The sequence below is a fragment of the Thunnus maccoyii genome, chromosome 17 (assembly GCF_910596095.1).
Source record: "Thunnus maccoyii chromosome 17, fThuMac1.1, whole genome shotgun sequence".
Classification (NCBI taxonomy): Eukaryota; Metazoa; Chordata; class Actinopteri; order Scombriformes; family Scombridae; genus Thunnus; species Thunnus maccoyii.
The window spans coordinates 21,485,962-21,511,269 of record NC_056549.1 but is presented as its reverse complement, the minus strand read 5'-3'; the positions used below and the strand labels follow the sequence as shown (position 1 = coordinate 21,511,269).

Genomic DNA, 25,308 nt, shown 5'->3' with positions numbered 1-25,308 from the left:
AAAAGTCAATTTATGACAGTTTCTGGCAGGCAAACACAATGCTGACATATTATCAACATAGGTCTAGTTGTTTTTTGACATTTTAATGCAGAATAGTTACATATTATAGCTTTAAAAAAAATTGTATTTATAGCAAATAACTCATGATGATTTATCGGTGTTAAGCTGAGCTCCCTGCTCTGATTCTGCAACCACCAGACTGCTTATCAGGTGTAGGCAGCCTCAGGGCCATCAGACAGTTACAGGTAATAATATACCTGAGACACCTTCATCTAAAATACATGATGTCCCTTAATAAGCTTGAACCTAACCATAGGCCCGGTATGAAATTGAGTATGACCCTATCAGGGAACACATAGTCAGCAAATTGAAGTCAGAAAATATGGCTATTTGAGATAAAATGACAACATGATAGTCTGGAAAGGAATAGAAAAGAACCTAAAGGCAGATCTCAATTATTTGTTTTTATAATTTTGTTTTATCAAGTCCATAAGTCACAGTTCAGTTAAAATTAAATAGATTATTTTTCCTAACAGGACATTTGAGCACTTGGTCTCCTACTCTTAAAAGTTATTTTCTTGTGAGGAAACTGCAGCAGTGTGAGATAAATAAATCTGATTCACGGCCCACCAAACAAAATAATTAATGCACAATGCGCCTTAATGCACATCAGCGATTGTGATTTCATAGTGCACTGGCCCCTAAAACTATTTCACTTCACTATTTACATTGGCAAGGAAATCGATTCTCTTTATCTGTTTTGTATTCAGTACATAAGATAAACTTTAATCTCATCCAACATGATTTGGTTCAAGCTCCATGAAAAGACTGCAGTCTTAAAAGTATCTCGATAACTGCTTTTCAGTTCCCTATCCTAATTCAATCTCAGTTCAAGATGAGATCCACTGTCAGGTAAGAAAACTCATTTTTTCACCTTAAGCTCTACAGGTATCTGGACTCCAGGGAGGAGCTGGTACTGAAAGGGCGATGTCCTTGGGTCAATTGGAGATACTAATCTCATGATGGGGAACTTAATTCAGCTTGGGCCTAATTTCTTTAGAGATATGATAAATGAGTAGGGGATATTAGACATTCTGTGAAGGGCAAAGACAATTTAACACAATCTAATTTCCTTTTGTAATTTTAACATTACCAAATTGCAACTATATTAAATCTGGATACACCATGAGTCACATTTAATTACTATATGCTCTGCAAATGTTAGGCTTATTCATAGAGGGCATACTTTGCCAAATGATGCATTTCCAAGAACTGAAAAAAATGTAATTACTGATATTTAAAAGTTGCCTGCTTTGAAGAACATTTAATTTAGTTGGACAAATGTAACCATACTTTGCAGATACAACATTAGGGAATGTATTCAGGGGGAAAAACATGGAATCTGCTTAGACAACACTGTCTGAATGAGGAGAGTTTAACAGCTGCTAAATAAAGTTTTCAAATTATTATTTTTTTGTTTACCCTATCCACCCGATGTTTAAAAAACTATTAGTATGCATTTGTCTGGACCACTAACATCATGCAAAGCAGCTATTTTTCAAACTGTATGCATGTGAGAACAATGTCCAGGTGAACTAAATTTATTTAAAACCATTTAATGAGTATGAGGAAATATAACTTTTGGGATTCATCACGAAGGTCAATGAGTGAACATGTCATAAGAAAAGGCTGTGTTACAAATAGTTGAGCTTTGCGTATCCTGGGCCAAAAACATAAAATGTAATAATAATAGGTTTCAGTTGGATTCGTTTTTTGACTCGTTAAGCCTACTCTCTGTGGAAATTGCAGATATCATCATCATGTCTCGGTAGTCCAAAACTGGAACACTAATTTCTATAATCCCAGGAGGAATATGAACCTTGTAAATGGATTGTCTATGTAAATTGCTAATACTATTGCCTCCAGTGGGCAAGAAAATGACTAGAAATCTTTCTCTTGCCTTGGATTTGGATTTCTAATTCCTTGAAAGGAATACACAGATCTCCTCCAAATACACTCCTCCATCACCAACAGGATTCATTACCAGTAAGGGAAATTTCATTTGTATGTATTGTGAATGTGCAGTATTAGCAAGCCCTGAATCATATTCAAAGTATTATACAAGTGCAAAACATCGAGAAAACAAGTTAATTTTCTTGTTGGCACACATTGGTGAGTTTATTGTAAGAGCTTATTCAACAGTCAGTTTCGTTGCCTAAAGGCTTGCTGCAAAGAAAATGTGAAACGTGTGCAGCATTTGAATCAGGAAAGGGATATAAAGCAGTGCATAATGTAGAAATCAGTAGGAATTGTAAATACAGTAGAGTCATCAGAAAGCATTTAAGCCTCTTGAGCTTTTACACATTCAATGGTTTTACAGCCTGAACTTTCGACAGATAAAACTTTAAGCACAATGTAGACAAAGAAATCCAATGAAAGCTTGCATGACAAAATGAAGAAGCAAATGAAAGGGGTGAATAGATTATACAAACACTACACTGAATGGTGCTGGGTATTGCAGCAGACTATGACTGGATTTTCATACTATCTTAGGGCTTTTGCCATGTTTATTCTGGTTGAATTGGACTCTGGTTCGTTTTCCCCCCCTTGATGTGATTCATTTGGGTTTTGTCTGAACGCAGCAATTGAGAAGTGATCTCAGTCTGGTCCAAAAAGAATTCTGCAACAGTTTGTTTGTAGCGGGAACATGATCTGACCTTGATCCGACCCAACCACCGTACTCTGCAAGTTTGAGCAAACAAACTATAGGTTTAAAAATGCCCTTAGATACTTTGTGCAGGCATTGGGAAAAGCAAGAGCAACATACTGTAAATAAGGGACCTTGTTCAGTCTTTGGAGATGCATACCATCAAATCCACTGATGATACTTATGAAGAACATATATTAATATAAATGAGTTACAAAACACTTGCATTCAATTTACTGTAGAAAAGTTACCACCAACATATGATGAAGTGCCATTACATTCTGAATTATTGTCTACTTTTGTCAGCCAAGTCCATTCAACATACAAAAAGAGGGGAATTTCCAAAAATATATTATCTGGTTGTGCCAATGTACAAATTCTGTTTTACAAAAATGGGCCTTTGTAAGATAATTGGACAAGTGGAGGAAGCAAAAAGAATAAATGGCCCCAATTGGTGGGGAAATGGTGGCCTGAATGTGTAAGTGTCAGCGATGAAAAACAGCAGCGTAGCAACAGACAAAAGCCATCATACAACTCCAGCCCGTGACCGAAATATCGCTAAAAGGAAACTGTAGTCAATATGCCATGAAGTAGACGGTTGTACTGCTATGAATTAATGAGCCAGATTCCAGTTCCTCCTTTTAATGTCCCATACAACAGAGATATGACTGTATGGGGAGCAGATGGCCACTGCACAACACAATACAGCAGTCAGAAACCAGACGTCGTTCCAGTGACTTCATTTCTAGAATATCTTCATCAACATGAACCCCAAAGGCTGGGGGTGATCCTTCATAATGGTTCTCATGGAAACGGACATTACAGGGTTAGAGTAGAGGTAACCCAACCACTCATACTTAGAATTTTATGAAGTACAAAAACAAGAACACCAAGATATCAGTGTTGGCAGAAGAAAAGAAGAAATGTCTAAAACTTCACCCCCTCCCTCCCCACACTTTGATCATCTGTGAATGTGCAGGGCCAAGATTTCCGACTGATCTTGGATCGAGCAAAACATCAAATTGATTGTTCTCTGACCTCCTACAGACCTGATATTTGGGCACAAGAGCAGGCCTTTGAGAAAAGCTTAACAGTGTTTTAAAGGATAAAAGCACTGCAGATGAAAATCAGATATAAGCCAACTCTGGTAGAGTACATCAAATTGTAACATTTATGTTTAACACTACATGGTCCCAATAAATTAAAAAAAGAAAAAATATATATACACACATATATATGTATAAACCTATCCTTAGCCTAATGTATGAAAAGCACAGTCCAATAACCTGGACCGTGATAATTTATTTATTGTACAACAAAGGAGTATAATTTTTGTTTAAAGAAAATCTGAACCAAAATAATCATGAAAAAGTGACTAAATTAACATAAAAAAATGCATTTAAAGCTTATTTTTAGCGATATCAAGCAAATTACAGTAATGCCAGGAACTTGGCAATATCCATCAAAATCTATTAAATCCTGTCCTATGCTTAACAGCTCACACATCAACAAACTGTGTATTGTGATGCTTTCTTCCACTGCTATCTTTTCACATTAAGAAAAAGAGGTAAGAAGAAGCAATCATTGCCAATTGAAGTTTAATACGAGTGCAGGTGCAGGCAGTCATAGAGGCAAATTTGCACCCAGCAGCACAGTACGTGGTAGATGAAAAAAAGTTGTATCTTTCTGCAAATGCACTGTGACAACACAAAGAGGAAACCAATTGCTGCAGTTCTCTGACCAGACAGTTGTACTCCCTCAGTCTTTTACTGCAAATTAGAGTGCACCCACACCGAATGATGTCTGGTCTGACTCTATTCCAGGCCCGTAATACTACCCTCAGTCGTGGGCATGACATTAAGATACTCATTCACTTAGTACAGCTACTCACTTCCAATCAAAAGTGAGTGCCATGGCTTCAGACTTAGAGGTGCTAAATTTCATCCAAGCTGTTTTATTTTTCTGGTTTTCTTGCTCATTGCTTGCACCCTTCTCTTGCTCTTTTTAGACTAGTTGGGAAATTTTACATAACGTACATAACAAACTTGTCATTGTCCGCTTCTGAATCTGACGTTTAACTAATGGAGGGAGCCCGCTTTCTGCTCAACTTCTCCCAGGGAGGTTGAACAGAATAATACCCCGAGGTCCTGAGTGCCAATTATTATACGGAGGGGTCAGGACACCGAGGCCCCTGCCTTCGCCTGCCACCTAATTGGCACATGGAAGCAATCCCTCACTATTTCTTTAAGCTGAGTCTGATCTGGCCTCATGGTTACAGGCCCAGCTAACAGGCACCTGCCAGACGGCTCCTACCCCCAGACTTGACTCATGCAGGGAGTCTGTTTCCCTATTGTGAGTGAGGTTGTGCAAGACCATAGAGTTTTTTTTTTCCAATTGCTTCTTGTTCATCACCTGGGGGCCAATTTGCTGGGAAAGACCCTGCCAACTGTTAGCCTGGAAAAACACTTCTTCCAGGGAGGTAAATAGGACATTACTGAGTCACAACCTTCATTTGTAGGGACAGTGAGTAGACTTTTGGGCTTATGTGTATTTGTTTGTCTTTGTTTGTAAAGCAGAAATGGGCTTTGACTAGGTCGGCAGATTGGAAAAGGGGAAAGAACTCCTTTGCTCACATTACCTTGCGTGATGCGTGAATGTCAAAGAAGGGCTTATTTCGGACACTGAAGGGCTCCTTGGTTTTGTCAATCTGTCCGGTCTTCATCTTTTCCATCCGTGGAGAAATAATCTCCTTTTCTATGCATAACAGCCGGATATTGAAATCACATTGGCCAACAGGCTGCCCCTGAAACACACAAGAAACACAAAGCAAATTCAGCCATCTCTTAATGTACCCTGATACAAATGTATACTGTATATGCATGTATGAAAAATATTTTTACACTTTCTGAAACACAAATCAAAATAACACTAAAATACAGTTAATTATGACGGAGTGGTACAATTTCTCTGGAATTAGATTAAGACCACACATTCTAATATAAATCTCTTTTGGAAAAATATTTTACAGATATTCAAAATGAATGAGCTGCAAATTCACTGCCATGGCAACACTAACCTGTTGTGAGGCAGAGGCCAACACATTTGTATGTCAAAACAAGACAGCCATTCTTAAAATTGGACAAATTAACCCTTACATTAATGTCACATTAACTCTGATGCATACTTTGTACTTTGTTGGAACGTTTTTTAGGGCCTGAAAAGGAACATGAGGATGAACCATCGACTAACTCTGGAGCTGAAATTATTAGTCGATTAATACATTAGTTGATCAACAGAAAATGAGAATCTGCAATTATTTTGATAGTTAAGTGCTGAAGTTTTTTGCTTTTTTATTGACAAAAAATATGTGGATCCAGCTTCTCAAGTGTGAATATTTGCTGGTTCTTTTTGTCCTCTATGATATTAAAACAAATATCTTTTGGGTTTTATATGATAAGTTTTGATATGTGAATGAGTCAATTTGGGCTTTGGGAAATTATGGGCATTTTCTACCATTTTATGAACCAAACGATTAATCGATTACTCAAGAAAATAATCAACACATTAATGAAAATATTTCTAAGTTTCAGCCCTAACTAGCACTATTAAATCTTGGCACACACAGTAACATTGTCCATCGTCCTCAGCAGCAATGTAAATGACAGTAAGGATTGGTTCATGGTCGACTGAAGGTGGAGTGAAAAGCCGGCTGTCATTGAAAGGGAGGAGACATGATATCGTTTAAATACCAGGACAATGGAACATATTTTTTCAGACTGTCTTGTCTGGAAGGTATTCATGGTGTAGCACTGGGTTGTCCACATGAAAGTGACAGAAATAATTGGGGTCAAGAATAAAAAAAAAAAAAAAAAAAAAAAAAAAAAAAAAAAAAGCTAGAGGGAGAAATTCAAACCCTGGATCATTTCTCACCTCTGCACAGCTGGCCAATCATTACATGAACTGGGTGTGAATGTCAGATTGTCGGTTTCAGAAAGTTACAAAAAGGGCCCCTCACAGCCACCCCTAATGTTGGAAATGTGTGGGAGAATAAGGTTTCTGAAGCTGTTCTGACGGAGGCCCCTTAAGTCTCAGCATACAGGTCTTATTCACACTTACACCATACAATAGGTGAGCAGTGTGCCAAGTGCACACAGTAAGCCCTGAACATCGAGACCGTGACATCAGTGCACATGTGTTTATCGACAAGTACGGTGGAATCAGAATTTCTTTGTCACTATGACAACACATTCCTCCCATCATTGGCCAGCCACACACAGTTGTTCTCAACAGATAAAGCACCAGCGACCTGAGCCATCACCGTCTTTCAAACAGACAGGGAAGCAAGCAGAGAAAAGGTGTCACCAAACCCATCTGACAGTTCACCGTGAGTGTGACAAGAAAAAAAATACAACAATGCTGAAGTTGCCTGTCTTCAGTTTATTAATAAAGACGCTTAGGTGTAAAATTAGAACATCCATGTCATAAGAAACATGACTATACGACCAGTTTAAAGTCTTAAATGGAGACAGAGGCGTTTGTGATGATAATGAAGCACGGTTAATTTACAGTCACCACCATGTATTTCCGTTGCTCAACTGACAAAGTGATTTAAAAAAAGACTCGCAGATCCCACTTTCATCATCGCAAAAAAAGAAAATCACTGAAAAAAGAAGCAACATGATAAACGAGTTCTGAAAATCTGCCAGATGGATACAAACTAAATGCATGACAACAATTTGACATTTAATATTTCTCACAATTTATCAGAGGGGAAAAAAAAGGAGCTCAAACTTAGCAACCAAGCTGACATTTTTTTTTTTTTTTTTGCCAAGAGACAGAAAAAAAAGAATGAGGCAAACATTTTCACACATCACCTGGCCATGATGATCAGAAAACATCTAAAAATGCCTCCATATGTCAACAGATACTTTCTCACATTTCCAACCTATGACGCAAAAGGCAAACTTTCTTGATCAGTGGAAATAGGCAAAATTAGCCGCTTTATAAAATGACACAATTCCCATTCTTCAAAAATTGTCCCAAGGTACTAGATACTTTGGCATAATAGACAATTGTCTACTCTTATCAGTTGGGTTTCAAAGAGAAAAGCTCAACTTGAACGACCCTGGTACAACTTCTCAATGACACAAATAAAAACCTTTAAATAAAACTGAATTGTGCTGAGAGTATCTGTAGATGTATCAAAGGCACTAGACACTCTTAACCATGTTATCTCGTTACAAAATTAATTACAGAATGTCTTGGTATCCTTATTGATGATAATCTCACCAGGTTAAACATAAGAAAAAACAGAGTTTTCACTCCATATTTTAAGCTCTGTCTGTATGCTTTTACATCTAATGTTCACTATAAGTTGTGTTTCCAACATTGTGAAGGCTAACTGAGGAGCATTTATTTTTGGTTTCTCTGACACATTCCAACATTCAGCTTTTTTAAGGACATTTTTGTATTTGACTTAAAACATATGGTGAAACATTTACACCTTTATTGGTCCTATACTAGTGGGCTTAGGATCAATATTCCCTGATCTATATCAAGATGCACTGTGCAGGAAGGTTGCTTGGGGGACTTGGGGGCATTTGTATTCTGCTGGGTTACTGTTGTGTAAAGGCTACTTCTTTTCTCAAGAGCTTTCTATGGAATTATTGGAGATGGGAGGAGGAAAAAGATTTTTGTTTGAGGTGGATGAGGAGGTGGATGGCCATTAATACGTTAAAGATTAGATGAAATTACTTGACTGTATTGTCTCATGAGTCATACAGTTATTCAGAAAAACAGAAAAAAAGATCAGAGTATCCCTTTGAGTATGCAGTCTTATGTAAGCAAGTACAGTACAATGCAAAGCCTTATGGACAACATAAATAATCCTCAACCAGTGACTTATATATATATATATATATATATACATACATATAAAGCCTAGAAAACACAGCTGTGCTTTCTGTGCGTAGTGATACTAGAATGTGTGAGAAAAAGAAAAACAACCATTACTGTTTGTAAGATGGTGTGAAGGATGAGAGCTTTGTTACCTCCTAAGAAGATTTCATTTCATTTTTAATTACACCAATTACGTCTTTAAAATGCAAACAAATTTGAAAATGTAGCCTGCAGGAGTATCAGGATGTAATTAGAAGAAGAGATTTCACACAGGTCATGAGTCTTCAAAACAATCAAAATCTAAAAATGGCACAGTTTGGAAACTAACTCCTATTAACTAACAATTGTTCTTGTTACAGAATTAATATTACACCCAGTAAGGGTGAAGCCATGGCTGCTAAAACTGTTCTGCATCTTGACCCATTTGAACATAACATTATTTATTAAATCCCTTAAAAAGGTGTACTACGCAGGATTTTCCTGAAACAAACTCATACAAAAATAATCCTTCATCACTTATGACCCACTAGAAGTGTGTGGTGGTGTATTTATCTGCAGAGACTCTGCCGTCTGCCTGTATTTTCTTATTATTTTGCTGTGTTTGGGACGCTTCTGGGTGTTAACCTTTGGGCAGTGGGTGTGTAGCCCCCAGCCAATAACCTTGCACAGGGTGTGAGGTCAGGACTCATAGCGTAGTTACATTGCTGTCTCCGTCTCTCTCCTCGGCTCTCTGTCTGTGTCATGGATGTATAAAGACAACAGGTCTGTGTGTCTGTTTGACCAGGGGTGGGGCTGAGCTACACACACGCAGAGCAGAGAGGTCACAGCTGACAGGAGGAAGCTGCGCTTTGGTTGCTTTCACATAAAATTTTTTATAAATTTTTATAACTCAGCCAAATTTAGCAATGTTTTGATCTGATTGGTATGCATGCACATATATCAATTAAATTATTCAATGTAATTATACTAACCTTATAATTTCCAGAATACCATAATTTTACATTATTTTTAGTATAAAAACCTTATGTAATGGGTAAATCAAAGAGAAGACAACACAGAGCAGCTGCAGTCCCTCAGAACTGTAGGCGGTAAGCCCCCACCTGCTTTTAACCTGACGGTGTAATCTCTGTCAGTCATCACATGTGATTGGTCGCACGCACACACACATCAACACAACATTCAGGCAGTATATAGAGTGTGCATGGCTGAGCAGTGGTGAAAAGATCATTCTATTATTCTGTCTTGTATTAATTTACAAAAAAAAAAGAAAGAAAAAAGAAATCAGCTCTCAGACAGGAGCTCAGAACCAACTTGTTCATGATCGACACATCGCTAGCGGCAGCGGCATGGCTAGCAGTGTTTCCTCTGAGACAACTTCAACCGCAAGTAAACACTAATGTCAAGTATAAGATATTCTCTTTGTGGATGTGCGCAATCTAATCTGTGTGTTATTGCTGGGGTTTGCTAGCGTTAGCGTCTAACCTGTTTCTGTAAACAGATGTAGCTTATGTCATGTTATTATCAACAGACAGCAAAGATCTGTACATTAATAACAGCATCCTGCATGTTAAACTACAGTATATTTCCAGTTAATAACCTGCACCAGACTGCATGCAGCATCAGTCACAGTCAGCCAACACATCAGGTGAATGATACCAAGTAATATTTGTATTTTAATGGGTAAAACTTACATCAGTTACTTTTGCTATGGTGGCTATATGAATTTAGGACCTGAAATCTTCAGTGAACTGATCACTAAAGCTTCTTCTGTGCTGTGTTTAGAGTGAGCTACAAGGAACCATGGCGCGTTTGTCTGCTGTCATCTGATCACATTTGATCATCTGTGCTGAACAGATTCCTTCATCTGCCACAGTGAGAGAAACCAGTATCAGCAGGTGAGAATGTCGTTCTGACACACATCGACTGTTTTAATCCCACAATGTTGCCCCTTGTCTGCAGGATGTGTAAGTAGGCAACTGTTTGCTAACACATTAGCCATAAACACTTGACAATCAAGCAGCACGCCATGACTGTGCTTCTGTGTCTTTGTTTTGGAGTCTGTCTGACTCACTTAATGCAAACTTCTAAAAGGGACAAATTGGCAACCTAAAAATAAAAGTTCAAGAAACTCATTTGGAGACTATTTTGTTTTTCTTTTAGGGTGACGCACAACGTTCTCCTGGAGCAACAGCTGGTATCATGTCCCACACATTCGGTACCATCTGTCAGCTGTGTCATATGGACAGAACAAGATGTAAGTGTGGATGATTCAAGGCATGTGCTGTCCACGCCTGTTCAACAGGAAAACACAGCAGATAAGAATCTTGTTAATCAGATATTACTGGGAATAAAGATCGTTTTGAATGATCGTGTAGCCCTAAAACAGAAACATACACACTTCGATCATAAATGCAATATGATTCTCTTATGGATTTAGAGCTAGCTGGAGTCAGTAAACAGTAAGTGCCTGATACTGTTTCTATTCAACATACAGTTATGATGTTTTATGAACAGTAGTCTGAAGGTTCTTAAAAATGATACCAAGTAAAATACGCTATCCATAAAATCCTGTATCACGTTCAACAAGGTGCAGTTCAGTCTATTGCATAACCACCTTTATGGCTAAATTGAACTGCATAAAGAATCTATATATAAAAACACATTAAATGTTAAACACCAGAGAGCTGCAGGACCAGAAATAAAAGCCTTCTTCAATGTGAGGCTGCAGTCACTAAAGTATGAACTCAAGAAAACAGCAAAAACACAATTCTTGCAAAGACAGTACTGGGAATACTGTTAAAAGCTGTCTGACTGGGATGATTTGGGATAAATGGCATCATACTCTGGTGACAAAATCAGCACTCAAACCAGTCGACAGAAGCGTGATGTGCAGCTTCCCTTGGGATATTCCTAACAAATACATAAAAGGCTTTCAGACTGTTTTCGCCTAAAACTGTTTATAACCACACATTCTGTTTATCTGTTCGGATCACACAGCAATATTTTATACAATACAATATTAATACACAAGCAATATTTTTATTTTGAGGCAATATTAAAGCAGATTTTTTTTAAAAATAGATGATTTTATTTTGCGAGGACTTTGCTCCAATAGTCAATTTTTTTATCGCTAGTATTTTGATTGTATTATCTTTGGGATGGAAAATGTCATTCAACACAGCAGCTTTCTTTTAAAACCAGAAAATCTTGACATTACTAAAATTTTCAGCTGTTCCAAAGACAATGAACGATGGTTTTTGCTCTGTTTTATATCCAAATCCAAATTAATTTCCACTGTGTTTAACCATCTTCCCCCCCTTGTCTAACATTATGAGCTGAGAACTTCTCTGGTTACTGGCTTTTAATGAGAACTTATTTGTGTATACAAATATCAACTGGCAGGTCGTAGGCCAAGATTTATGACGATAGTCTATCTGATTATTCTGTAAGAGCCCCTGAAGCCTACTGTTCCTGCTCCTTTATGACTCACTTCAACACCGAACTGATCATACCTCTCGGATAGAGTTCAAAAACAACGTTAAAAAATGCATCTTAAACATAGCAAAGAGATGTCAGTTCAGTGTGATGCAGCACGGTTTAAAGGATTGCAAGATAATTTATGGATGGAGAAAATATTCTCCTACCATAGAAATGTCATGACTATTTCTGTTTCTGAATATATTTTAGTCTCCTCTGATAATTAATCCAATAACAACATGAAGAGGGGGTAACGTTTTTTGGGTGCTTAATTAGGACATGTGCAGACATTGGTAGGGATTACTGATTGAGAACAAGGTACATTAGTATTCTATGGAAAACTCAGTGCACGACACTGTCTGTGTCCTTGTCCGTTGTTCAATTTTCAGGCTATTTAATTGTCGAATAGGGAGACTTACTGCCTCCTCATCAACATTTTAGTAGATTTATCCCCATAACAACCAACTTAATTCTTTTATCAGTGTCCACATGTCCAACCATATGTTCAACATGGAAATGAAGGTGGAGACTGATGTCGTAATCACAGGCAAAATGCAGATGAAAGTCCCAGCAGGGTAAACTCTGAGATGCAGAGACGCACTCTGATGTATGAATAAATTAAAGCAACTGAGGTTAACCGTAAATCTGTTATTACTAGCTAGACGGCAATAAAACCTCAGCACCAGCGCTACTTTTAATCTATCGACTGGAACCACTACTTATCTGCTCTAAATGAAAATCATTACCAGCATACTTATGACATATAGTTGATGTACTGCAGGAGCACAAATTTAAAAGACTGGTGGGGAGATGTGACTGCAGAGGAGTTAAAGCACATCAGAGAGATGTTGCTGTGGTTCTGAGGGGAATGATGCAGCCCAGGGACTATTATTAGTATGGAAAGTCCTGCATAGCTACAGCCTGTACCTGCAGACAAACTTCTCAAGCAGAAGTAAATGGAGCTGATGTCAGTAAAGCAACAGATAAGGTTTCGCCCCCGTTAGCACTGCAGTGAAAGTTACAAGCACTCCTTTCTGATCAGCGGTTCATCCGACTGAGTCAATTATCTTGTCTGATTCTGAATCTAAACGATTATTTTGGCAAATTGAAAGATAACAAGGTCAATCAAAGTGTCAGGACAAGGACGGTGGATGTCAAATGCAAATCTCCCAAGCTTTATTTCAGGATAATAGCTTTCAACAACTTGAAAATTAAAAGACATATGTAATTGTTGTTGTGCCTTCGTCACATCTTGTCAGTTCCCCCACAGTGGGGGAGCTGACAGTGACTGACAAGCAGCAACAACTTACTGGAAAGATAAAAAAGCCTGTTTATGATTTGCAGCAAGAGCAGGAATAGAATATTCAGTCCATGGGCCAGTTTCACAAAGACAGACTTAGACTATGGTTTAGATATCACAAATAGTTAGACTTCAAATAGACGTCTGAATTCATCCGTTGCACAAATCGGTTAAGCAGGACTACAGTACAATGAATTCTGGGTAAATTAAGACTTTTTTCAAAGTAAAAAACATGGCTGACCAAGTAACCATGTCCAACCACTCAGCTCCATTTACTCCAGCAGGAAATGTTTGCCTTCTGAAAGAATTCAACTGAACATTCAGCAAAGAGTAACAACTTAAAAAAAACCTGATATGGAATAAATTGCAACAACAGTAAACAGTGTTAATCCCACAGTTGACAGAAGCATCAAAGACGTTCAAAAAAAGATATAAAAACATGGTACAAGACAAAAAGAGAGAAATATTCAATAGAAATCCTAAAACAGGAGGACCACAGGAAAAGCTTAAAGACATAATGGAAATGGTTCTGCAGATATACGCCTCTGTCGCCTCTGTTTTGGGGGATAAACAGTGGATGACGGTGCTATTGCCTGTGTGGACGGGAGTAGTCTTTCAGGACTCGCTCAAATAGAAATGTCCCAACATTGTATGATTATACATCATACAGAGGGCAAAATTATTGTACTAAAATACAATATTTATCATACATCTATCAATGCTGTCCCTGACAGACACCGCCCAGTGCTGGCATGACAACAGCCCACTGTGTCAAGAGGGAGAGACAGAGAAAAATGACAGCCAAGAGGAGAACACAGGTAACATTAGGCTAATAATGTCTCTAGCAGTAGTGATTGTTTCGATGGTGACATCTGTAGGGAGCGGGAAAAAGTGAGCCTCAGTAAGATACACTGAAGTTGGAGATGCAGTTAATGGAGACGTACATATGTTGTGTATACTAGTAGTTTCTGTAATTCACGCCTGTTTTGACATGAATTTTACTGAGACTGCAGTGCTATATTTCTTTTTGTCATGTTATATCAAAAGTTCCCTCTGTTAGTACACAACTGCTAATTGTTATTGTGGTTTTAATTGAGTAATTATTTATTGTGTCCACAAAATAATTTATTGAATGAATGTATGTTAATTGACTTGTGAGAAAATTGACAAAATGTTTTCTTGTAACATCTGAGTTAAAAAAAGACAAAAAAAAAGACAAACAATTGGTTACTTATTTAATTCCTTTATGTAACTGAATGGTCATGGGAAGGCAGGAAACATGGTGGCTCAGTTTCATTGTGATTTCTGGATATTCATCTCTGTTATCTTCTCTTCCGGGTTCAGGAAGCCAAAGATCCCTTATGATTAATGAAGTAAACAATCTTGATTATAGTTGTAGTGTTAATAAGAAAAAAGTGATGATGAAGCATTTAATATTTTAAATTGCTTGGAATTAAAATAGCCTGTTTTTGTCATATACTGTGCCAAGTTATGCAGCGCAACAGTCACACAGATGATGTTGCAGACTCTGTCAGGTGCCATCTGTAGTTCTCCACCAAGACTGCGAAAATGCCTTCACTACTGTGTTACGTGTCAAACCATGAGCTGCACTGTAGCCATGGTTTCATCAATGGTTCCTTGCTTCAAAGTGTGAGGTTAAGTTCAGATATTTTTAATATTTGTGAGTCATGAATTGATCTGGGCCAACAGGTAACACAGTTGAGGAACCAGAGATTTAGTAAAACTTCCTGTTGCATAAAATCTCCTCGCAGTGCAAACCTGTAGCAGAGCTGGGACGCTGTGGCTTATTAATGTGGCGGGACTCAGTACCACAGTCAGGCTCAGAATAGTTTCCTTGGGCAAACAAAAATGATTGATGATGTCCTCATGGTTGTATGTTTCTAGCGGGTTACTGCGTTCTCTAAAAACTCTTTCCCTTCTCGTTGCTCACTCCATAACAGTGTTAGCAAACCACAAATTAGCAGTGTTTTCCTCCTTTTTGTTGTTGGGTGCCACTTTGTCAGCAGGTGTCACTGATTGTTGCCATGGTAACATGGGTCTTAGGTCTGAGTTAGCCTGGGGGTAGGGTGTCTAATTGTTTTGGCTTAAAATTAGTCAAAATTAGAGCAAAATGAAGACTGGCCTAACACTACAGACTAAAATATCTCTGTGGAACCAGTCCATGTCTCAGGGTGATAATCAGGGTCAATCAGTTACATGGTTGGAGTGGCACTATACACATCAGCACACGCCACATAATAGCATTCTGTAGGATGACTGATAATATCAATGGCTATATGGTATACACTGACAAAACTTATTTAATTCTATCAAAATCCGTCTGACCCGACACAGACATCTAAATTACCCATCATGGTGAGAGGACACACACCTTTCGTTCCGCTCTAATCAAAAGTGTCCCCGCAATGTGCTTCACCCGACTTTCCAAACAAGTTAGGTGTCACGTTAGGCCATGAGCCTAGCAGGTGGTGTGCTCTCCCTCCTGCTGCACTTCCATCCTCAGTCTCAGGATAGAGTCTCTGTGCCAAGGAGAAGCCCACCACAAATAATGGAGAAGGCTAATAATGGCTTGCTAGGATCAATACAACAGCGCTTTACCGGTGACTTGAGGGAGTCATGTGGAGTTGCTAACCTCTGCACCATCTTACTAAGACGTTACCCTCGCCACTGGTGGCTTTATCGAGCCGCTTGCTTGTGTGATCCTCCGATCGATGGAGGAAAGGAGGCGACATACAAACATAATGGCCGAAGTATCCTCCTAACCCCCCCTCCTTCATCCCTCGGTGTATATCAAGATTTTATAAAGGGAAAACAGCAGAGGATTGCTGAGGGCAAACTGTAGTCTCATTTGTCTCTGCCTGCCTGGATGCCATTAGCGGCACACGGATCGGTTGAAGGGATGAATTAATTTACAGTTCGGAAGAGTGTTAGCAATTAACAGCCTTGTAATGTTGTCCTCAGGCTGTTCTCAAGAAAAACGGCCAAGTCAAAATAATGGAATGGGGAAACATGCTATTACACTTAAAAAAAAAAAAAAATTTAAAAAAGCAGCAGAGCAATTACAGCTGACCAACTAAAATGCACATTAATGGACTGATCTTCAACCCGATAGAATGACTCAGCAATGTTAAAAGTTTGTATTAATGTTTAACAAAATTGCAAATCAAAACTGCTATTCTAAGGGATTATCAAAGACTGGGTCAATGTTTTGTTTTTTTATCAAAAGCTATTTTAGTGGTAAAGAGCACAAAAACGAAGCTCATAAATGTGCAACGTGGGTCAGACACAGTTCAGCCTCCGTGTTGTGCTTGAGGTCAGGCTTTAGCAAAGCCCCGGTGCGTGACAGGGTGTGGGGTCAAGCAGTGCAACACTCTTCCTTCCAGCATGTGGGCTGACAAAACACTCATCTCTGTACAAATACTGCAGAGCCAGGATGAACACGCTGCTCTGCCGCTCGCTACAGCCTTCAAGGAACCCGACGGGGAATTTGGATTTTTCAGGTTTGAGGATAAGCAAATCCCATTCACGTCAATGCGGTTTCCTGACATACAGCCTGAGGTTTTGCTCGGATTATCTTTGATACCAACTGCTGGGAGACTATTACAACAAATTATATTAATAACGATTTCCTCTGTTGAACTAGACCCCTTTTTAGAGGATTAAAAAAAAAAAGCCCCACGGTGTTAATAACTTGCCTCCGACATGCTGTTTGTTTATTCTTTCATGATCTGGCAGATTTTCAGGAGCGATAGGGTCAAAGAAAAGACAATACATTCTCAAATAACCCAGCTACTCACATTGAATTTGATGATGTCGTATATCAAATAGCGGGGGACGGGCTGGCCATTCACCTTGTCAATGATCATCTCCTGCAGGGATAAAGACAAGAGTTGGGTCAAGAGAGGTAGAGAGGGAAAAAAGAGACAGGAGGTGTACATTTATTTGGTGCAATGAGCCACACACTCACTGAGATAAAGACCTGAACAGAAAAGATGGACAAATTATATACAACTAAAAGTTCTAAATATGGGTGATCTTCATGTCAAAGCATATAGGAAATGTCTCTCTTTGAAAGTAGTTATGCAGGATGGAAACTACCAGCGGGACACTAGGGGGTGAGCAATCTCGAGGGGATGCATGTTCAGAGAGGCAGACGCCTGCAGCCATGGGAGGAATACATATGAAGGAACTGGGGAGGTGGGTGGGGGATATGTATATGCATGTGTGTGTGTGTGTGTGTGGGGTTGAGTCTGGAGAAGGAGATGAAGCAGAAATAGCACAGTGCATTCATTATGCAAAGCTCTCGAGTTGAGAGTCAGGTGCAGCGGTGGTGCAGGACACCCTGCAGACACATGCTTTGTTTTCAAGGAACTGTTACACAATCACGCAATGGGGTGACCGAAGAGATGAGTACGAAAACCGCACCGCAGCTGTGCGGAAATCGAAGGTGGGGTCTCATCTCTGATGCTTTACCTGTTGTGTTTTGAGAGTGAAGATCTACATTTAGAGAACTCTATTTATTCCCTTTTCCCTCATAAAATATTTAGGCGACTTAACTGCTGTAACTGACAGGTAAAGGGGCAGCAGGTAAAAAAAAATCATTTAAAAGGCTCAGCTATTACTCAAAAACTGTATTTTATACATTCATTTGTACCAAACGAATTAATGTGACAGTGACAAAACTGCGTGACAGGAATATACAAAATAGATGGTATTCACAGTCACAACGTTTGACAATTAACAAGCAGAAAAAAGGTTTTTTAAAGCCAGATCAACCTGTTTTTTTTTTGATTGACTAAATCTGAGTACCAAGGCCATAGTAGTCAGGCCAGATGAGCACATTGTACATTTTTTGAAACATAGTTGCCTGCATTCCTGGTTAATGCTCCGTTATCATTTCATTTACTTCACAATGTGATTTCAGATCAGTATTTCTCTACAGCTGTTCCACCTGTGCTCCAGAGCCCTGGTGAGTTGATGTTATACTGAAATTTTCTATCTGGAATCATTAATATATTACTGGGGATGCATATATCTGCACATATCCATATTTTTTCCCCACCTGGCTGAGCAGACTATTACGCATGCAATCACAGACTGTACTAAGTATGATCAAGAAAGACAATAAATGAAAGAAGAACTTAAAAAGACTGGAGTTCAGGAGCTCAGCATTAAAACTTTAATGAACCTGCCAAGTGGGTCGAACAAAAGAGTTTTCTTTGAGTTTATTAGCCAGACAGGATTAATGGGTCAGATTTAATCTCTGGCACACACTCTGAAGCAGAAGGTGGGGATAATGGACCTAATACACTGGTTGCCAACTGCCGTTATAAACCAAAAAGAAGTTTTTTCAAACAGAGAGGTACATCCTGTTAGCTGAGGTGTTTCCTATCCGTGCGGCCGAACACAGCAGCTCCTCTGCAGGCTGCGGTTTCACCCTGATGGTTCGCAGGCTCCACTTCACTCAGCTGCCTGACAGACCCCGCTGCTTCTTCCCACTTTAACCTGAATAACAAACCTGGTGTCGGTGCTCCGGTTGGATCCACACGGAGAGCTGGGGCTAGCTGGGAGGATAGCGGATGGTTAGCTGCAGCATGGCCGGAAAGGAAAGCACAGCCAGCTAGCCATCCACACATGTTGTTCTATGCTGCCATATCTTTGCAGATATTTTTAGATTAACGTGTTTTGAATATAGATATGAAAACACGTTTTTGAATTTGAATCAAGACCTCGTCCTTCTGTGAGAAAGCTTGTGATTGTGATGTCACCCACAGGTGTCAGAAGGGACACGTTGAAGAGAAAACCTGGTGACACAAGCTGGGACTAAGGTGGAGATAAAGAGCAAAACTGTCACAGTCAACCACCACAATGAACTGTGTAGCCAGTAACGCCTGTCAGTAATTAGACTTAAAAGTATAATTCGACATTTTGAGAAATCCAATTACTCACCTTCTTGCAGAGAGTTAGATAAGTCAATCGATGCCACTCTGATGTCTGCACACAGTGAAAATGAAGCTACTGCCAGCAGCCAGTTAGCTAACTATTCCTTTAATATCTTAGATGAAACAAATCTCAAAGTTGCCTCTCTGACTGACATGAAGAGAAATTATCTAATGAGACCACTAACATCTTGTTGAAAAAATGATTGACTTTATATCTTTTCACCATAGAAGCTGGGTTTTGGCTTCACTGGTAGTTGTGTGTGCCACATTTCCAGGATAAGAACCAGCTGCTTGACTATTTGCACCTTAACGACTACTGATAGTGTGTACATCAATCTAAAGAATGTAAAAAGTAAAAAGTGCATCCCTACTGAGGGAGACGTGATTTCACTTCACACCTCACAGGACAAAAAGAACCACACGTCCACATTCATTTGCCAATACCAGACGGGTAGAGAGGAGAGAGGGGAGCGAACGGCAGGCATGCATAGTGCTGTGGGAGGGGTTGGAGGGAAGAAATGATGTCATTCCAGGAGGCCGCCATCACTATGCATCTGGTGCATCGAACCGTTGCGCAGACAGACAGCAAACGGATGAATCCATTAATTTGACCAAAGGAAACCGCCAGGAATTCAATTTACATAGCGCAGTCGTCCGATATCGGGACCTGAGATGATGTAAAGCTTATTAAAACCGTACAACAAAAAGAGCATGTAAAGACAAAGACCAGTGCCTTTGGGACTGAAGATGAAACATCAGATAACACAGCTGGGCTTCAACAGGGCTCAGTGTAAACAGCCAAACACATCCTCTCTGAACGGAGAGCTAGAAGCATCAACAGATAAATAAACACCAGTCAAAACAAACCTTGTAGCAATCTTAACACATATCCGTACCGCTCCTTCAAAAGGAACACTAATACGCCACAATTATGTGTCCCGCCTGAGAGAGGAAACTAAATTCACTGCATCAATCAGCCACTGTTAGGCCGAGAGGAAGCACATACATACTCTACGTTAAATTGCTAAACTCTGGCAAAACAAGAGCTGGAGGAAAAACAAAAAGAATGACAGGAAACTTATCCGTTCTCTCCAATAGTGGAATACCGAACACAAACAAAAAGCCAGACGCATCTAATCAAATCCCAGCTGACTACATAAACACGCAGCAGTTTCCTTGCCTGGGTTTTTCAGTTAGCGAGTGTGATAATGACTCATGCATGTGCACCTGCTGCTGGGGAGAGCTGGGACCTGCGCGACCTCGACCGCACAGACATGCCAATAAAAGTCTAAGCTTGGTATTTTAGGGTGAGGATAAGTCACCGACCCCCCCCCCCCCCCCCCCCCCGCCACCCCGTGTAGCTCGCTGTCAAGCTTTACATCACAACACGGTGTGGAACAGAAAGGCAGCAACAGTGGCAGAAAACAGTAAAACAGTTCATTAGTCTTTTCTCCAGGATATGGATGATCATTTTCCTGTCAGCCGTCTTTGATAGGCTCTACTGTCAGACTGAAATGTGCTCTTCTTTTACTTAAGCTTTGGCCACTGATGTCGATTAATCTATGAGACTGAGCAGCAGGAGTAGGATGGGAATGTTATGAGGTCGGAGACGGAGAAGGGAACGCAATTCCAGTCAAAGGAGGAACATGGTCAACTATGGAAGCACCAAGAGACGATGGCGCTTCATAAAATATTAAAAAGAAGTATTACGAGGAACAATAACTTACCCCATCCAGCAGAGTATTTGCTAAGTGGACACGTGGATCCTTCCGGAAAGGAAACTCTAGGTTCGCTATGTGGAAGATAGTGTTGTCTCTGTCGATCATGAACACTTCGTTTTTTCCGTTGATCAGCATCATGTACCTGTGGGGAGGAGAGGATGAACCGTTATGTAGCTGGAGAGTTGTATGTGTGCTGTTCACTATACTCGGACCGCTACAAACTAGCATCACCGCTAGCAAAATAGAGAAAACCATATCTGTCTCAGTCGATTCTACCTAAAGCCAAAGAAGTGACCGTTCACATTTTTGAATCTATCTATCCAATCGCTTGCTGCATAAAAGATTGAGTTGGAATAACAACTCGTGTGGATTATGTGAGAGGGATACTGAGACTGTATGTATCTATGTAAGCTGGAGTGCTTGAAGGAGAGAAACTTGGATTTTGTGGTCAATAATTTGATTTTGTTGGGTTTTAGATTTTATTCATAGATGTAAATATTTAAAGGCTACATCCCAAAATAAATGGAAGAAGGAGCTCAGTTTATGTGCATATTTTCTTGATTGTATAATGGACAGAAACGCCCTGAAACTTTTTTCTTTATTGGACTTGTTTATGCTGTTTGAATAGGACCCTCACTCTTAGTTAACTTATTCTAATTGCACCCTTAAGCATGTGTTTTTCTTTTTGTCTTTAATACTATTAAACATGAACATACACTTATACAGTAATGTGTCACTGCAGTTTTCCATATATCAATTAACTTAATTAGTTAGCATGTTTACTTAACCACTATTGGCTGTACAAGCCTTTGTTAATGTTGAATTACACAGCAGCTGTGTTTGATGTTGTTTTATAGGTTATTATTACAATGCTACAATAGATACATTTAAGTACTGTAGGAATTAATTACTGAAAATGACTTTTGTTTTTGTTTTTTTTACAAAGACATTAAGCTGTGCCCTCTTCATCAACTAATATTTCTCCAGACAGACAATCTAAACAGCAGATTAACAAATTTAAAGGAAGTTCTGTGATAATTCAAATGTAAAACAGAAACTGGGTTTTAATTTGTATTCAAGGGATCCTTAAATGTGATTTTTGAAGTCTGATTAACTAGAAGTTATGTTTTCATGAATATTCTTAACAGGTATAATGTCATGTTTTGGAGGGAGGTTAGCTTGCTTCAAGTCTTCACTTTGTCTCTCTTAATGTTTTTACATGTGAATTTTTTTTTCATAGATTACATTCAAATCGCAATTTGTCAAAAGTAAATAGAAATGAAAACAGCAGGTTGATTAACACGCTTTACTGCGTTTTTACCCTGCTGTATGGAACTGTATTTTTTTCACGGACAGTTATCATCAATTATTATACCACGGTCTGGGTGAATACTCTTTTCAGATTGGCTGGCAAGTGTGCATTAAAACCGTTTAATGCACACGTAGTTCGGCTCCAGTTAAATCACCATACTAAATTCATCCACCACCCAACCCGTAACCATAGCAACATTAAAGAGCACAGCTGTCAACGCTTACTCGTTGTGAAGTTTTGAAGAATGGGACGCAGCAGAGGAAAAAGAAATGGAGAAGAAAAGAAAGAAACCAAGCGGAAAACGGCACAAGGAACTGACACCTGAAGAGCTTAAATGATAGAGGAAGAGAAGGATGAGATTTTTTTTTTTTTTTTTAAAAAGGCAACAAAATGGGCAGTAAATATACTGAGAGACTTTCTCTACCAAAAACAAAACACTGATTTGGAGACTCTGCGTTTATGCTTAATGACATCTTACGTGAATTTCATGCCTAGGTTCAGCCTGGCGGCGATAACAGTGTGGCAAGTTGTCATGACAACTCTTGCTTAATAACACTTTTGATTTTGAGTGCAAAACTTTCACCAAAAAAATTTGCAAATGCTTTTTTTTTATATATTGTTGGCGCATGACCATGGTTTAAGCAGGATTATCCACCCTCCGCTTCATGTCGGATGCTTCTTGGCCTCCACGTTGTGCCTTAAAACCGATTATCACACACCTACGCGTTGATTATCCCTTACTTACGACACTTGTAACACTTTATTAATAAAATAGGCATTGCTCTGCTGAAATATCAATCCTCCAGAAAAGCAAAGCTGCCTATGATTTCCTTTAATTTGTTTATTTGGAGGATTTAATATGGTAATCATACTTTAATTAATTCATACTGAACTGCTGTGAGCAAAGAGGAAAAAAAAACAAAAAAACACTTGAGATTTGGGTTCCACTCGGAGCTACAAAAACCAGCAAAGAACCTGTATTTATCTCTAATGTGCAAATTGGTGTGTTTAATTCAAATAAACAAAAAGGTAAAGGCGTTAAGAGCTTTTATCATGTCTGAGATTTGCAAACAGATACCTGCTAATTACAACATATTACTTAAAACAACCACTGCTCCTTATATCTAGCTGTGCTTTATAATAGGAGCTATGATTGAAGAGACAAAGCACTTTGGCAAAAAAATATCAACATCACAACTTTTCACCTCACAAAACTGAAGCAGGTAGGTTTTAAAATCTAAAAAGTTTTGGTTCGCACACTCTTAATTCCACATACCACCACTTTCTCACTTCAAGACTGAGCTTCAGAAATACTAAACTATCTGGGGCCGACGAATTCCCTTTTCTATTACAGCTGTCCTTGGTTGTCTTGCACCAACACAAACTTCTTAACTCTATCTTCAAATAGCATACATCACCAGTGGTTAGGTGATTTGTCTGCATGAGCGGGTAGCTAATCCATGGCCAGCCTTTGCAGGTGCGATAAAGACTTCGAAGTTAACAAGAAACAGAAAAAAATAATTTGCAGTCGTCCACAAATTCAGTTCCTGCAGGGGGAAAACTTTAAAACCCCTTTGACCAAACACATGCAATCCAATGCAACAGTTCTACAATATACTTTACACTACTATTGTTAAGATGTGAATGTTCACTTTTTGTTGAGACTCTTATGGTCATTCTTGGGGTGGTATCTTGTGTCATTATTGGATTAGAATGCATTACACTGGGAGTTTTACCGTTTTTTGGCAATCACATCCTGTATACTTCCCTATTTTGGGTTTGGTAAAAATTAAGTTGAATATTAAATAGAATAGAGAAACTCCAAAGACAGGATATTGCTGGAAAATTACTTTTTTATCCATGAGCGACTGGGAGATTTGAAAACCTGAGAGCAGAGACTGTTAGACTGTTAAAATAGCTGTCAAAATAGGCCAGTTTACCAGCGTGGGCCCCGATATGAGAGTCTGGCTGGTATTAATTTGACTCCACTCTTCCTCTACATGATACTCACAGGTGTGCCAGTTTGCTGGAGCATGAAGCACAAGCATCAAGCACCCTTACGCATTACATCTTAAACTTGTATTTCTCCATCTACACTCTTGAGAAATGATACAGTGGAGGAGGGGAATATCATTAAATAGCATGAGTGCACACTTCAGGGGTGAACTCAAAATGTTCTACTTTGAGGTATAATCTTCTCTAGATGCGGGAGCTGTAAAAGTAGCTTGTTACCAGCTCTCATTCCGTGAGCTGATTTGTTATAATATAAACACCCCATATGGACAAAAAGTCAATGAAATCATTTTTAAACCCAATTACAATTTCAAGCAATTATCCGTCTCTGCATGAGCTATTCAAATGAGAAAAGACGTGCCTGAAATGTGGTGAGTAATGGGATGTTTTGGTCTGATTGGGGTGAATTTAAACTACCAGAGATGACTTATTTGTATGAGGTCAATTTGTTTATTTGTTCGTACATGAAGAAATGTCATAATTAATAAGGGCCAAACAATTTCTAATCAAACAAGTTGAAATGAAGCACGCATGTAATCACAGCCACTGTCAACCAAATATGTGTAGTTTCAAGTAGCCAAATATACAGACTTGGTGATAAAATATAATATCCAGAGAAGCACGAGTGTAAGCAAAGCATTCATACCAAATGTTTACTGTTTGAGCAACGTCGTGGGATGATCACTGTGTTGGCAGACACTATAGGCAATTTCAAACGAGGGACAATAAACAGACAAAATCTTTTATCCTCCCTTCTGTTGGTTCCCAAAGATGAGCTGAGAAGATGGGTCACACCCAGAAACAAAGACACCATTGTTTCCTTTCTGTTGATTTACAGTATAAAGCTCCAAACAGTAACAGCAGTGAGCATTCACCATTGAGCATTAGCACCCAACTCCTTTGTTAACATTGTTATT

At 39.0% G+C, this 25,308-nt stretch overlaps 1 protein-coding gene across 2 annotated transcripts in view; it reads right to left on the bottom strand.

Annotated features, from left to right (window-relative positions):
* The window catches only part of rngtt (RNA guanylyltransferase and 5'-phosphatase), a 91,529-nt gene that overhangs the window by 42,962 nt on the left and 23,259 nt on the right, over positions 1-25,308 (bottom strand). For both annotated transcript variants that reach the window (XM_042390237.1, XM_042390236.1), the window contains exons 9-11: positions 21,073-21,208; positions 17,201-17,272; positions 5,346-5,510 (exon numbers count right to left, since the gene is read on the bottom strand). In XM_042390237.1, the coding sequence (XP_042246171.1) occupies positions 5,346-5,510; positions 17,201-17,272; positions 21,073-21,208 (373 nt within the window). The remainder of the gene's footprint in view (positions 1-5,345; positions 5,511-17,200; positions 17,273-21,072; positions 21,209-25,308) is intronic.